The sequence below is a fragment of the Eptatretus burgeri genome, chromosome 17 (genome assembly GCF_056783735.1).
Source record: "Eptatretus burgeri isolate ZD-2024b chromosome 17, Ebu_testis_v1, whole genome shotgun sequence".
Taxonomy (NCBI): Eukaryota; Metazoa; Chordata; class Myxini; order Myxiniformes; family Myxinidae; genus Eptatretus; species Eptatretus burgeri.
Genome location: NC_140977.1, coordinates 13,001,297 through 13,014,910, shown reverse-complemented (window position 1 = coordinate 13,014,910; position 13,614 = coordinate 13,001,297). Strand labels below are relative to the sequence as shown.

Below are 13,614 nucleotides of genomic sequence, written 5' to 3'. Positions count from 1 at the left end.
TAGAAACATGTATCCGGTACTACCTGTTCATGGCGGTGCCGTCAACGACTAAACCCGCAACTCACCCGAGTCGGCATCCTGTGCTTCAGGGAGGAAGGAGGGTAGGACTAAAGGACACCCAGTAGGACTAAAAACAAAACCTACCACCTACGGCTGGCTCTCAGGATGGAAGAACTGGCCATCCAGCAAACTCCCAACTTCTCAGTCTGTAGGTATTCGTCAGATACGTCCTGCTGTCGTGTGACAGTCGATGGTACAACCTGCAGTTGTGAACATGGAAGTTGTGTGGCGTATTCACGCAACAACCTTAAATGTGATGACAGGTGGAGGAGTGCTTAAATGGGGATAACAGCTTAATTCCTTTTTTTTTTTTTTTTTGTATACCTTGGTCGAGGCTCGTATGAGAGCTAACACACAACTCACAGCAAGGAGGCATGAGACAAGAGGGGAGGGAGTGGAAGGGACAAAACAGTGGGGAACAGACACATTAGGTGAACTGTGGAAGGGAGAGGGATGGGGATGGGACGGGGAACATGGCGAAGAGAAGATGGACATTTCAGGGACTTTCAGGAAGGAAAGCAGGAGAAATGAAGGAAGTGGGCTTGGGTGGATTATCGGGGGTAGAAAAGATCGAGGATTTGGATGGGGGAAGATAAGAGGTGGTGGTGAACAGCTGTTTTGAAAGCCTGGAGGGAAGAATGGGAAAGAATAGAGTGAGGAAGTTTATTCCAAAGGCGGGAAAAAGAGGAATGAAAGAGTGAAGATGAGCAGTGATTCGTGATTTTGGTAGTTTTACCAGAAGGGGGTTGTTGGCGGACCTTGAGCGCCCTGTGGAAATGTGGTGGGGACAAATCGCAGAGAGAGCAGGGGGGCAAGGCTGGAGAGGAGTCGGTAGAAGACAGAAAGACCACCGACCAACCTGCGGTGATTGAGTGAGAGGCCCAAAGACTCAGCTTCATTGCGGGAGATGCCGATGATCTTAAATGCCCTGGTTTCGACAGCGTGAAGCCGAGAAAGGTGGGAGGCAGGAGCACCAGCCCAGAGGGGAGAGCAGTACTCCATCAGGCTACGGACAAAAGCTTTGTAAGTGGTCAGGAGCTCAAGAGGGCCGAGGAAGGACTTAGCACGACGGAGGATTCCCAGTCGGCGACTGGCTTTTGAGGCGAGGTTGGAAATGTGACTTTCCCAGGAAAGGTCATGGCAGATAGTGAGACCTAGAAGCTTGAAAGAAAAGACTTCTTCCAGAGGATTGTTGAGAAAGTGGATGGGGGGGTTTTGTAAACGGTCCTTTCGAAGAGACAAAGTGAGAGTGTGAGATTTTTCAGGATTGAAAGACATGTTCCACGTGTTGGACCAGTTTGTGATTTTATCCAGATCTGCAGTGAGTGAAGAAGCTGCTGCTTGCCGGTCTGAGGGATGACAGATGGTACGGCAGAGGGTGGAGTGATCGGCAAAGAGAAATAGAGGATTTTCCAGAGAGTCCGAGAGATCATTGATGAAAACCAGAAAAAGAACAGGGCCCAGAACGCTACCTTGAGGAACTCCAGCCTGCACAGGAAGAGGGGATGAAAGAACTCCATTTAGGGCCACACGTTGACTGCGACAGGAGAGGAAGTCTGCGAGCCATGAGTGGAGATGGCCTTGAATACCATGGGAAGAGAGTTTGGTGAGTAGGGCAGGGTGCCAGACTGTCAAAAATTTCTGTCATTTCTGTGACAGACTGTGTCATTTCCTGTTAGAGGAAATGCAACCAAAAGACATTCGGTCATGGCAGGGCAAATTTGGCTCTTTAGTCTTGGCTGACGACCAATCTAGGAGTGGAGACCCAAAAGGCAGGCAGATGGATGATCTCTCCACTGGCATCTCCTGCAGCTTCGCTGGTTCCGAATGTATTGACTTTGTCTTTCCTTTGGATCAAACCAGAGTACCCAAGAGGAGGACTCCGACACCTGGGCAATGCATTGTCTGCTTATAATTGAGACCCGGGCAAAAGCAGCTGAAGCGCATGGGGCAGACATGCAGAGGACACTCCATCTTTGTGGGGGAGACGAGGCTCTCTCAACACGTGCTTGACACATATGTTATTTCATGGGAATTTCATCACACTTGTTGAAACATGCACTCTGAAATAACTATCCCAATCTATTCCCCATTTTACCCCCTCGACCAGATCCGTAACAGTATTACTTGGCTTCTGCACTGCCGCAAATGTACTGTGAACCTGGATGGCAATGCAATGACTGCTATGGTTTCCTGTTTTACAAAAACAACAAACCTGTCTTCATCCTCCCCCTTCCCTTCATACCTCTCCCTCACCATCTCCATCCCTACCTACATTCTTCCATGTGTGCGCACACATCTGTGTGTGTGCACGCAGACGTTACGCGCATTTTAATATGTCGTCATTGCAAGGAAGTGATGGAAAATGAACTCTGTATTTGAACCTGGTGTCCTGAGCATCATGAGCTCAGTGGTCAGATGTGAACACATGAGCTGATGTTCACCACGACTTTGCACAGCTGTGGTTAATATCAGCTCGAGTCATGTGAACAGTGAGTAATGGGTTTGGGGAATAAAAAAGGTTGAGAGAGATTTGAGGAATTGTTTATTTTTGGTCATGTGTTTGTCGAAAATTGATTAATTCGTGTTGCTCTCCTCCGTACTGCTACTGTGCAGCACAGTGCCAAAGCGGGACGTAACGTCAACAAAACGGAAGAAGATGGCGAGAGCGAAGATGATGAGAGGGGAGGAAAGGTGCATCGGAAGAAAGGTTGGAGGAAACGAACGGAACGTCGGTCCAGCCGTGCACGCAAAAGCATCAGTTACCAATACAAGGAATTTGACGAGGCCATTAACGAAGCCATCGAGGATGACATGCGAGAAGCGCTGGGTAGGTAATCTTTGAAAACGTCTTTTCATACACTGTGCAGTCTATACCTCTGGAAGGAAATGGTTGGTTTCTCCTCAACCAACAGCATGTATTTATTGGCCACAAATAATTTTGCATTTGCGCTAAATGTTGGAGTCACACCTTGCTCAGCTTGCTGCCGTGTAGACCAAGACATTCAAAATCATTGCAACCTCCTGCGATGAAGATTAGTCGATGGGCCTATCACTTTGCCATCGCAGATAGGTCAATGGTCTCTGTCTTCTACTACCTTCTACCACCTTCTTTCTGGTCTTGCACATTCCCTCCCCCCCCCTCCTTTTGAACCAACTTCCACATTCTCTTCGATCTCATCATTCCCCCATGTCTTCAAGACAGCTGCTCACTACCATCTCAGATCATCCCCCTCCAAAATCATGATCTTTTCTACACCTCCACATCCATATTTTGCTTCTATCTTCTGCATTATTTTATCCCACCCCCCTGCATTCTCTCTTCAACCCCTCATCCTTACCTGTGCATCCCTTGTTGTTCGTCTGCGTTTATTTTGTCCTTGGGCCTTGCTGTTCGCATTTCTCCCTTCTCTTTCTGCTGTTCCTTCTGTTCTGTTGCGTCCTGATCCGTTGTGTTATTGCTCTTCCTTTCCATATCGTTGGCATCTTGCGATTATCGACCGAGTCTCAGAATCTGCTTCTTGCTCACCGCTGGCAGGTTTGTGAGTGGCCTTTGCAGCTCTTACAGAATCTTCTCTGGTCTTGCTCATGCTGCCCTCTTACCTCTCCAGCCAATCGCCTGGCCTGCCTGTTTGAACAGGCTCTACCAGAAATTCTCACCTTATCTTCCAAGTATCTAAATTCTAAAGCCATGTTCGCACAGATAATGCAAAGTAACTAATTGTGTGTACTCTTACCCAATCACTTTGATCGTAGTAAAGTTTTGGTGGTCACATGACTCTTGCTATAATGGAGCAAACGTGGATGACATGGAAACTCCAAAATTGACATTTAACAGTTCTTGGGCCTACATAGAGGTTCCAAACCCAGTTCTACCTCAGGTTCCAACCCCAATAATGGCCTTAAATGGTCACCCCCCCCCAAAAAAAAGTATTTTTGTTTCTGACATGTAACTGACAAACCTTCATCTACCTCGTCCCTGTTCCTGTTGAATGGATTTTTTTTTTTTAAATCAAAACCTCATTTCATTATTTGTCCTTCCCTTGTAGAAGTGTCTGCTGAAGAGTTTGAAGGGGAAGAAGGTGATGAGGAAGAAGAGCATGACAATGGTCTGGCTGGTGCACCTACTCATCGTGGAAAGGATATTTCCACTATCCTGCAAGCCAGCCAGAACGCTCAGAGTGAAACCAAAGACAAAGAGAGCGCAGGCGACGAAGATAAGCAGGTTGAGGAGGAGGCCATAAAGAGTGACAAAGAAGATGTGGAAGAGGGCCAAGAGGGATTGAAGAAAAAGCGCCGCCGTGCACCCGCCCGCCATCGCCGACGCAGGTTGACTGCTCTGGACAGCTTCGATGAAGACAGTGGGGATGAAGAATATAAAGAGAGGTACAATATGCATTTGCTTACACTTAAAGGATCCCCTCCCTTCTCACCCCCACTCACCCCACCCCCAAACCCTCCACTCATCCTCCCAAACCCTTTAAAGTAAATTCAGGTTTTTGTTGGGGAGATTGGAATTTTCTCGTTGAATGATTTCAAGCTGGGTGATGACTTTTTAATAATTTCAACTCGGCACGACACGGTTCTTTGGTGACCATGCTTCCCAGTTATTCACGGGAATCTGACTGTGAATCCTTTGCCATTGACCTTTTGGTGTTGGTGGGGATGTGACACGTTAACAGCGAGCAATCATTGCACGTTGCGGTTAAAAAGTGCACACGTTTCTATTTTCATGATATAACATATTTATTGAATGATACTGTGACTAAAAAGCCACATAGTGGGAAACGTGTGTGTGTGTGTGTGTGTGTGTGTGTGTGTGTGTGTGTGTGTGTGTGTGTGTGTGTGTGTGTGTGTGTGTGTGTGTGTGTGTGTGTGTGTGTGTGTGTGTGTGTGTGTGTGTGTGTGTGTTTGTGTGCGCTTTTTCACGTGTGTGGTCTGGGGCATAATGTTTGTTTAATTGGCAAAAAAAATTTTTTTGGCCAAGTATGTTGATCGCTTCTGTCTGTCCACTCACCTTTAATCACCAACAGGCCACAATTTTAAACCGATCTTCACGAAACTTCACCAAATGGTGGAATTGGTGGTCTGACAGAACCCCATTTTTTTTTTGAGGTCAAAAGGTCAACATAGGTCTGATTTCTAAAATTGAGAGATTGGGTCAGAAACTATATGTATCATATCTCAAAAAGTTGTGGACAAGTTCTGACAAAACTAGGTAGATGATTGGTTCGGTGACAACAGGCGGATTAGATTTTAGTTCAGATGCAGTCCATCAGTGGGATACAAAGCGTAAACTGTTCAGCTTGGTGGAGGTATACGCTCTACTTCTACCGTGTGCTGTTCTACCTTGTTCTGTTTTGCCAAGTGTCGCTCCATGAGTGATTTTTTGTTATTTTTTTCATTTGTTTTTATGCCTCCGCTGATGAAGTCACCAGAGGCATTATGTTTTTGGGTTGTCTGTCCGTCCATGCGACTGCGATCAGTTTTGTTCCCGCGATAACTTAAGAACAGCTAAAGGGATCCAAGTCAAACTTGGTGCAAGTACGTATAATGATGTAAAGATAAACTGATTTAGATTACGGGGTCAAAAGTCAGAGGTCCCGTTCGGTAAAAATTCTGTTACAGCACTAACTTGCGAACCAGTGAAATGGATTTTGACCAAACTTGGGATAAGTATCCGTGTGTGTGTGTGTGGCCGCTGCTCCTACAGTCCTGGGGCCGATTACATCCAGACTTGCTACATCGGATCAACGTGACCCCATTTAGTGCATAGGGGTGTTTTTGTCTTTGCCCGTGGTCTTGGATGGGGTAGGGGCAAGTTCTCGACGTAAATATGTATCGTATCATGTTGCACCACTCCAGGTGGCAGAGGGTATTACGAGTCCCCACCCTTTACGGTACAGTATTCTTGTCCCCATGTTTCCAGTATATTGAGGTGTTTTGAATTAACGCAGCGAGAGTTATTTTGAATTGCACGTTTGAATAAGGTTAATAACATAACTCCCCTGACTGCGCCCATCGGGAGCGGGTGCTTCACGTATATTAGGATGCAAAGATGAACTGATTCGATTTTGGCATCAATAGGTCAAAGGTCAGAGGTCATGTAAGGTAAATATGTGATACTTAAGAACAGCTGAATGGATTGTAATCGCACTTGAAAGAAGTATGTATAAACCTCCGTCAATGTGTCCGTCCATGATGGATTATTTGTCACTAAAAGGTCAAGGGTCAGATGTCACATTAAAACTCCTGTTAATGTGATACCATTAGCTATTGGATTTGAACAAAACGAAGTACAGTACATGTACCATGATGCATGTGCACAGATTACAGACCCCAGCTTGAATAAATCAGAGGGGCAGAGCGTCCCACACCTTGCAGAGTCCGCCCTGCCCCTTTTAAAACACCTCTTGATGCAAAGGATGACAATCACTTCCATCCCACACGTGCAAAAGTCACCTTCAGTATTTCTCAGGATTCAAGTTGATTTTGTAGCAAAATTATTCACCATTTCCTTTGGAAAGCATCACTAATGCCATCTATATAACATTCAACATGAAGCCGTGTGTCTGCCCCTCTTTCCCCAGCGATCCACGGAACTGGGAATGCAATATCCAGGCAATGCCCCTCTCCCCCAAAGAGGCGTGAACTTGTTTTACTAAAAATTCCAAAAAGGGGTCGTTCAAAAATGACATCACGCTTTTTGCAGCAATCACTTCATCAGCAGTTGGTATTTGGGGAGGAATGAATGAATAAAGGATTGATTAGCAATAGCAGGCTAAAAATGAGCGGAAAGCAAAATAAGAATAACAACAAAGAAACCACACGATTACGATCAGGTTCCACTAACTTGCGACTTTCATCAATTTCTGATAAAATTTATGGGAAAATAGAACAGATGTTCAAGATGGATTTATTCGACCTGATTGGCTTCAAGGCAAGCGTTTATTCGGCAAACGTTTCATTTTGTCCATTGAGCGACTTGTTCTCGCGAGACGTTCTCTCAAATACATGGAATGTCTCACGAGAACAAGTCGTTAGTTTGTACAGGGTGGGGGCATTTATATCTGATGGTTTTATTATCCTTATAACTTTTTTGTTTCTAAACTAAATAAAATTTCTTTACAACATAGGCACATACTTCAAGTTTTAAAAATCAATTTTGATTCTTTATTTCTTAAAAATTACATCAGACAAATGGGCCCCTTTCGAATTTGTGCATTCACGACAGCGGATCATCATATTGTTCATTACCGCAAGCAATGTCTCTTGATCAATAGAGCGGATGGTTGTAGTGACGTTTGCCTTCAATTTATCGATCGATGTTGGATGTTCCATATAAACTTTGCCCTTCAGAAATCCCCATAGGAAGAAATCTGGTGGAGTTAAATCTGCCAACTCAAAGTGTGCCTCGTATGTCATGATGACCTTGTTTCTGAAATTGGCAAGCTCATTGCATTTAAAAAAAAAATTAAAAATTAAAAATAAAATAAAAAAGATGCTCATTGCATTTAAAAAAAATTAATAATTTTTTTAAATGCTCATTGCATTTTAAGTGCTCCATCATTAAAAAAAACTTTCAAGTATTATCTGTAAAACAAAGAAAACAATAATTAGTTATGCCAAAACTGCTTCCGGCTGGAAAGATTGCAAACGTGTCAGATATAAATGCCCCACCCTGTATGTAACACTCGCCTTTTGGAACTTTTGCCTTGTGGAATGAATAGCTGAAAGATGCCTTCATCACAGAGACGAAAAAGAGAGCAGAAGAAACTGCAGAAAGAAACTTTGTTGCTTCGATGAAATGGTTTCAGCGGAAGTTTGACAGCGGAAGTGTCATTTTCATATTGTTGACTGTGCTGATCCCCAAATCCGATAATAATGATTTTTAAAAGATAAAAAAAAAATTGGTGAAACGTCCATGTCTGTGAGTCGCAGCATGCGTCTGGGTCAAGGTCATGCCGGCGCACATGCTGAAAACAAATAGGTGAAAATGCCATTCATCGTTGGTCAGATTTGTGCCTCTTTTGTGCCAAATGTGCCCATTTTCACCACACTGCCCTTTTTTGCTTCAACCTCGGGGTCTGCATTAGATATTGAGGTCAAATGGTCTTCAGGTTTTCGGTCAAAGTTAGAGTAAGCAGAGACTTGATGTGGGCAGAAGCATATCGGTCGACATCACAGCGTCGAATGTTGTCTGGTTTTCATTTGAGCTTTTGTCATCAAATTTTCAACAAACCTTTGTTTTGAGAATTTGGAGAAGACAAATTAATAAAATGAGCATTTTGTTTTTCAAGCTGTTGTTTGCAGCAAGTTCAGTTTGATTATAAAGCGAATACAGATGGGCTTTGCATGTTAAGATGCTGCCAAGCTTTCTGATGGTTTTCACAGTGCAATTAAGAAACATCAGCTGAAGTGGAATGGTTGTTGCAAGCATGTGTCTGTTACTGTTGTGGTGTTTCCTTTTCTAGCCCCAAAATGACTATTTTCAGAGATAACCTCCTACAGCCCCCCCCCCCACCCACCCACCCCCTTCCCTTCCTCTTCTTGCTCCCCTGTCACAACAGCAACAGTGACCAGGATGGACAGGACTTTTCAGCAGAAGAGTACAAGAGCGGTGTTGCGAGCTCGGATGAAGAGGGACGTTCGTTCCGAGGTCGGGCACAGCGCAGGAAGCGCTCGCGCGCCGTGCCGACGCGGCAAAGCCTGCGACTGCGCAAGCGGCAAAGCGAAGCGCAGAATTCCTCCTCTGAAGGTCAGCCTGTGAAGATGGAGATTTACTTTTGACCGAGTCAATTGGTGGCTACCTAAACATGGGACGAATGGACATGAAATGTGGTTGTGAATTTTCTGTTGATGTGGTTGCCATTTGTAAATATTTTGCTTGAAGCAAATTGAGGGGCATGTTTCCTCGTGAGGCGACACCAACTTTTTTTTCTTTTTTTTTGTAACAGATCTGTCTGGCCATACTACCATAAAGCTTAGATCTGTGAAGTGCTGCAAAGATTGTTGTCCAACAGGTTCTCCCATCTCAGTCAAGAAACTCTGTAGTTCTGTCAGAGTGGTAATTGGGTTCTTGGTCACCAATCTGACCAATGTCCTTCTTGCCCAGTTACTCAGTTTGGTCTGATGGACAAGTCAAGGAAGTCTGGGTAGTTCCATTGTCTTTCCATTTCCTAATAATGGAACTCGCTGTGCTCTTGGGAACTTTCAGCACTCTAGAAATTGTTTTATACACTTCCCCAGATCTACGCCTCCTCACAATTCCATCACGGAATTCTCGGGACCGGTTCTTCAACTTCATGGTAGAGTTTCTGCTCTGACATGCATCGAATACTGATTGACGCAAGACATTTCAGGTTTTCATTTTTGATTAATTTGTAAAAATTTCTAGAAGCATTTTTTCACTTTGTCATTATGGTGCATTTTGTGTAGATCGGTGACAAAATTTTTTTATTTAATCCATTTTAATTTCAGGCTGCAACACAACAAAATGTGACAAAAGTCAAGGGGTGTGAATACTTGAGTGAAGGCACCGTATGTAGTCCTCGTCGCCGCTGGGGTTAATAGTCTGATAATTATTTCGTCCTCTTCACAGCTAATTAGGGAAAGAAAATTTGTGCGTTTCCTGTTACCCTGACCTGACCGACCCTAACTTTGAATTGCCCGCAGGAAATATTTATTCATCCCCACGTTTTTTGAAAAAAAAGGGCGCATATTGTAATTAGCTCGGTCTGTCTGCCTCAGTTTGATGGACGGACAGACAGACGGACAATCTCCTCCTAAACGGTTGTGCAGAAATTCACCAAACTTGGTAGTGATTATCACCACATGGCACCAACGTGCACGAGCATTATCAGGGGGTGGGGTGAAACGATCAAACACCAAAAAAACACAATGACAGGGACATTTTTACCAACATTTTAAATGAAACTTTGTACATACAAACATTGGGGGATGCGTGAAAGTTGGAATGATTATTTGGGGGGGGGAGGGGGGGAGTTGACCTCCAGTTCATGCCCCAGGGCATGGGGACTTGGGTTAACAGAGGTCAAAACGGGAAAACAATTTTTAATTGAAACTTTGACATTTGGTCAATCATAGTGGAGCTTTTTGCCATCTTTCAACTTTGCTTTTTGCCATCTTTCAACTCAACAATAATTGTTTTTTGCTGATTGTGTTTGGCATTTGGATTGTGACAGAATTCTGCAGTTCTTGCCAACTTGTTTTGCATTATTCTGGTTGCACCGTGCAGACCCTGGTGATATGAGCAGCAGTAGCAGCAGTCGCAATGGCAGCAAAGGAGCTCGCAGTGCTAGAGGTCGTCACGGAATAAGAGGCACGGGAGCTCGAGCGGCGAAACGTCAGGAGCGAGAGACCGCCAGCGAAACGACTTCTGAAAACGAAGAAAAAGCAACTCAGGAGTTGCGTTCTGAGCGCAAACGCAAAGCTGCTGCTGGAGGTGCATTTTTATGTTCTTCAACTTGTAATTACTGTGATTATTGAAATAGTTGTTACCTTTAATCATGTGATTCTTTTGTCTTTGGATTTCTCTGTGGTCTAATGTTTAACTTTTATCACCCTGTGCAGTGAATCGGAAGTCCCGACGGGGATTCAAGTTGAAGCGACAAAAACGTTCAGATGACAAGAAGGAAGAGGAGGAAGTGGAAGAGGATGACGACGAAGAGAAGGAAGAAGAAGAAGAAGAAGAGGAAGAGGAAAAGGAAGAGGGAGTGGAAAAGAAAGAAGAAAAGGAAGAGGGAGTGGAAAAGAAAGAAGAAAAGGAAGAGGAAGAGGAAAAGGAAGAGGAAAAGGAAAAGGAAGATGCAAAGGATGAGGAAGATGCAAAGGATGAGGAAGATGCAAAGGATGAGGAAGATGCAAAGGATGAGGAAGATGAAAAGGAAGAGGAAAAGGAAAAGGAAGATGCAAAGGATAAGGAAGAGGAAAAGCAAGAGGAAGATGGTGACAATGATGAATTAGACAAAGGTGTTGAAGAAAAAAAGAACGTTGTGGAGAGGGTTGGCAAAGGTCGACGTGCTGGAAATAAAGTGCGGCAAATGGCCAGAGAGTCCCAACCGACTGAGGCTGAAAATGTGGGCCAAGAGGGCCAAGAGCGGGCGAGGCATGGCCTGGCCAGTCGGGGTCAACGGCGTGGTCAGCGGAAGTCGAGAGGCAGAGGTACAGTGAGTACGTCGAATACCAGGTCTAGGGGTCGGGCAGCTGGTGGCTCTGGTGGAGATGATGATGAAGATCCAGATGATCTACTCGGAGTGGAAGATCTAGTGGACTATGTTACAGCCGAGTAAGGTTTGTGGGTGTGTTGACACCCCCACTGCCTTCCTTATTTCTCTTTGCCATCCCCTGCACTTTCACCTTTCCTACCATCCCCTTTAACCTCCTTTCCCCAACCAAAAGCCTGACATTACCTTCGTGCAGTCACTTGCTCAACTTGTTTGTAATGTCTAATAACAACAGACCAAGTACCACACTTTCTCAACAACTGGTAAGACAAGTGCATGTGTTCTTGTAACTTGTTGTTCACGCTCTGCAGCTGTTCACTACCCATTGCAATTAGTACAACTTTTTTTGTGTGTTACAACAGCTCATTTTGGTCTCAGCCCTGCACTGACCCTTTTCATCACCAGCCACCCCAGCCTTCTCTTCCCCCCTCCCTACCCATATTCTTAATCCCCCCCAGCCATTCTTTGCAGCCCTCATTTTACCTCACCTGCTTGATGTTCATGCTACTTGTTGCATTGGTCAACTCTTCCAGTTTTCCTGGGTCCTGACCCTCCAGTTTTCTTGGACCCTGACCCTTCAGTTTTCTTGGGCCCTGACCCCCCCCCAATTTTCCTGGGCCTTGACCCCCCCACCCCCCCCCCCAATTTTCCTGCCTCTCCAAATTGGAGTTCAGGTCGTTGTATATGAGGAGCCATTGTGGAGAAAGGAATGAATGAATGAAAGACAACAGGTATCAAAGCAATGAGCACAGAATGACCAGAACAAAAATGGGGGGCGGGGGGGGGGCGAGGAGGGGCCACATTGCGTCGATGGCGAGGAACTACCTTACTGAGTTACCTAGACCTGTGTTTTCCTTGATGTCCGTGCTTGTCACCCTTTTCCAACTTTTATATCCCTGTTCATCTTGATTTGGCCATCACTTATTGTCCAACCTCCCAGCGCTCCCAGAATTTGCTTTACTCAAACTCGTGGATCCTCAAACTCTACTCAACCTCTCAAAAACCTCGCTTTTTGCCGGACATCCCAATTTTGACATCATCTGTGACTTACCGGCCTTCATTATTTTTCAAGCCCTTCTGCCCTCTCGTCGTGTCATTTTTGAAATTAAAAAAAAAAAATTTTGCTCATTCTGTATCATTGCTGTTTCACTTGCTTTTTTTTTTTCTTCTTCTTCTTCATTCTGATTCTTCACAATATATCCTCACTGATCCCTTCGAGAACCCCAATTTCAACATACATGTACAAGCTGAAAACTGCATAGCCCACCCCTCCGTCCACTGTTCATCTGTTAAATAAAAACAAACCGATCACTGTGCTGTGCAGCTGTGTATGTAAAGATCTCATTTCCTTTGTGCTGTTTTTGCCCACTGTGTGGTTTGCTGTTTGCATTTTGCTTTAATAACATTTCATTTAGGGAGGGGGAGGGGGGCGGGAATTAAAACCAAGAAGCATTTCCTATTTTGTCTTTGTCCTGGCTTTTTGTCCGCTTCGTACCCTCCCTCATTTTGACTCCCGATTCACGTTGCTCATGACAAATCTTATTTGTGCTTGCTTAATTTTTTTTATTTGTTTTGTTTGTGTTTTTAGACATTTTCTTATTACATTCGATGTAACTTTTAGCGACCTTGTGAGTATGTGAACAGTAGTTACACATGTAATTTAAAGGAAATGAACTGTGGATGGCAGGAGTTCAATATTAACTGAAGCTTTTCCAGTATGTGAAAATTTTGAGCATACAGAACCCTTTAGTCTTTGCAAATAAAAGTTACACGATATCTGGCTGGTTAGCATGTCGCTTTTATGCCTTATTTGTGCATGCTGTATCGGTGAGTGATTACTCACCTCCACTTACCCCATTTCAATACCATGCGCCAAGTGTACCACCATGTTTTGCAGTCGAGTACAGCACCCTTTTACAAGATTTAATTTTGACAATAACAAAAGGTTACATCGGTAACAAGAATAGCAAGACGAGACGGCATTGTTGGAAGAATAATTTTGTCTGCACACAATGTTGTGCTTACACTCACACTCTTTGTGTGCAACCTTGAGGATGCTCGGTGCATCATTGGTTAGGGACGTGGCTATGCCGCTGATGCAGTGCCCCCCTATTACCAGTACACTCGTTCTCATTTTGCCGATCTCAGAAGGACGGCAAGCTGAGTCAACCCCACCTGGTGTTAATATGGGGAGGTGGGGGGGGGGCTCGAGCTCAGGACCCTGAGATCCCAAACCGGCCACACTAACCGCTAAGCCAACGCCGGGAATATTGTGGTTAATATGCAGGTGAACTATTGGATAGCGAAT

At 44.6% G+C, this 13,614-nt stretch overlaps 1 protein-coding gene across 2 annotated transcripts in view; it reads left to right on the top strand.

The window, feature by feature from the left end:
• The window catches only part of RSF1 (remodeling and spacing factor 1), a 117,712-nt gene extending 104,625 nt beyond the window's left edge, over positions 1 to 13,087 (top strand). For both annotated transcript variants that reach the window (XM_085861702.1, XM_085861703.1), the window contains 5 exons: positions 2,677 to 2,890; positions 4,110 to 4,446; positions 8,631 to 8,818; positions 10,319 to 10,525; positions 10,654 to 13,087. In XM_085861702.1, coding sequence (XP_085717828.1) covers positions 2,677 to 2,890; positions 4,110 to 4,446; positions 8,631 to 8,818; positions 10,319 to 10,525; positions 10,654 to 11,372 — 1,665 coding nt within the window. In that variant the 3' untranslated portion in view covers positions 11,373 to 13,087. The remainder of the gene's footprint in view (positions 1 to 2,676; positions 2,891 to 4,109; positions 4,447 to 8,630; positions 8,819 to 10,318; positions 10,526 to 10,653) is intronic.
• Positions 13,088 to 13,614: the final 527 nt, after the last annotated feature.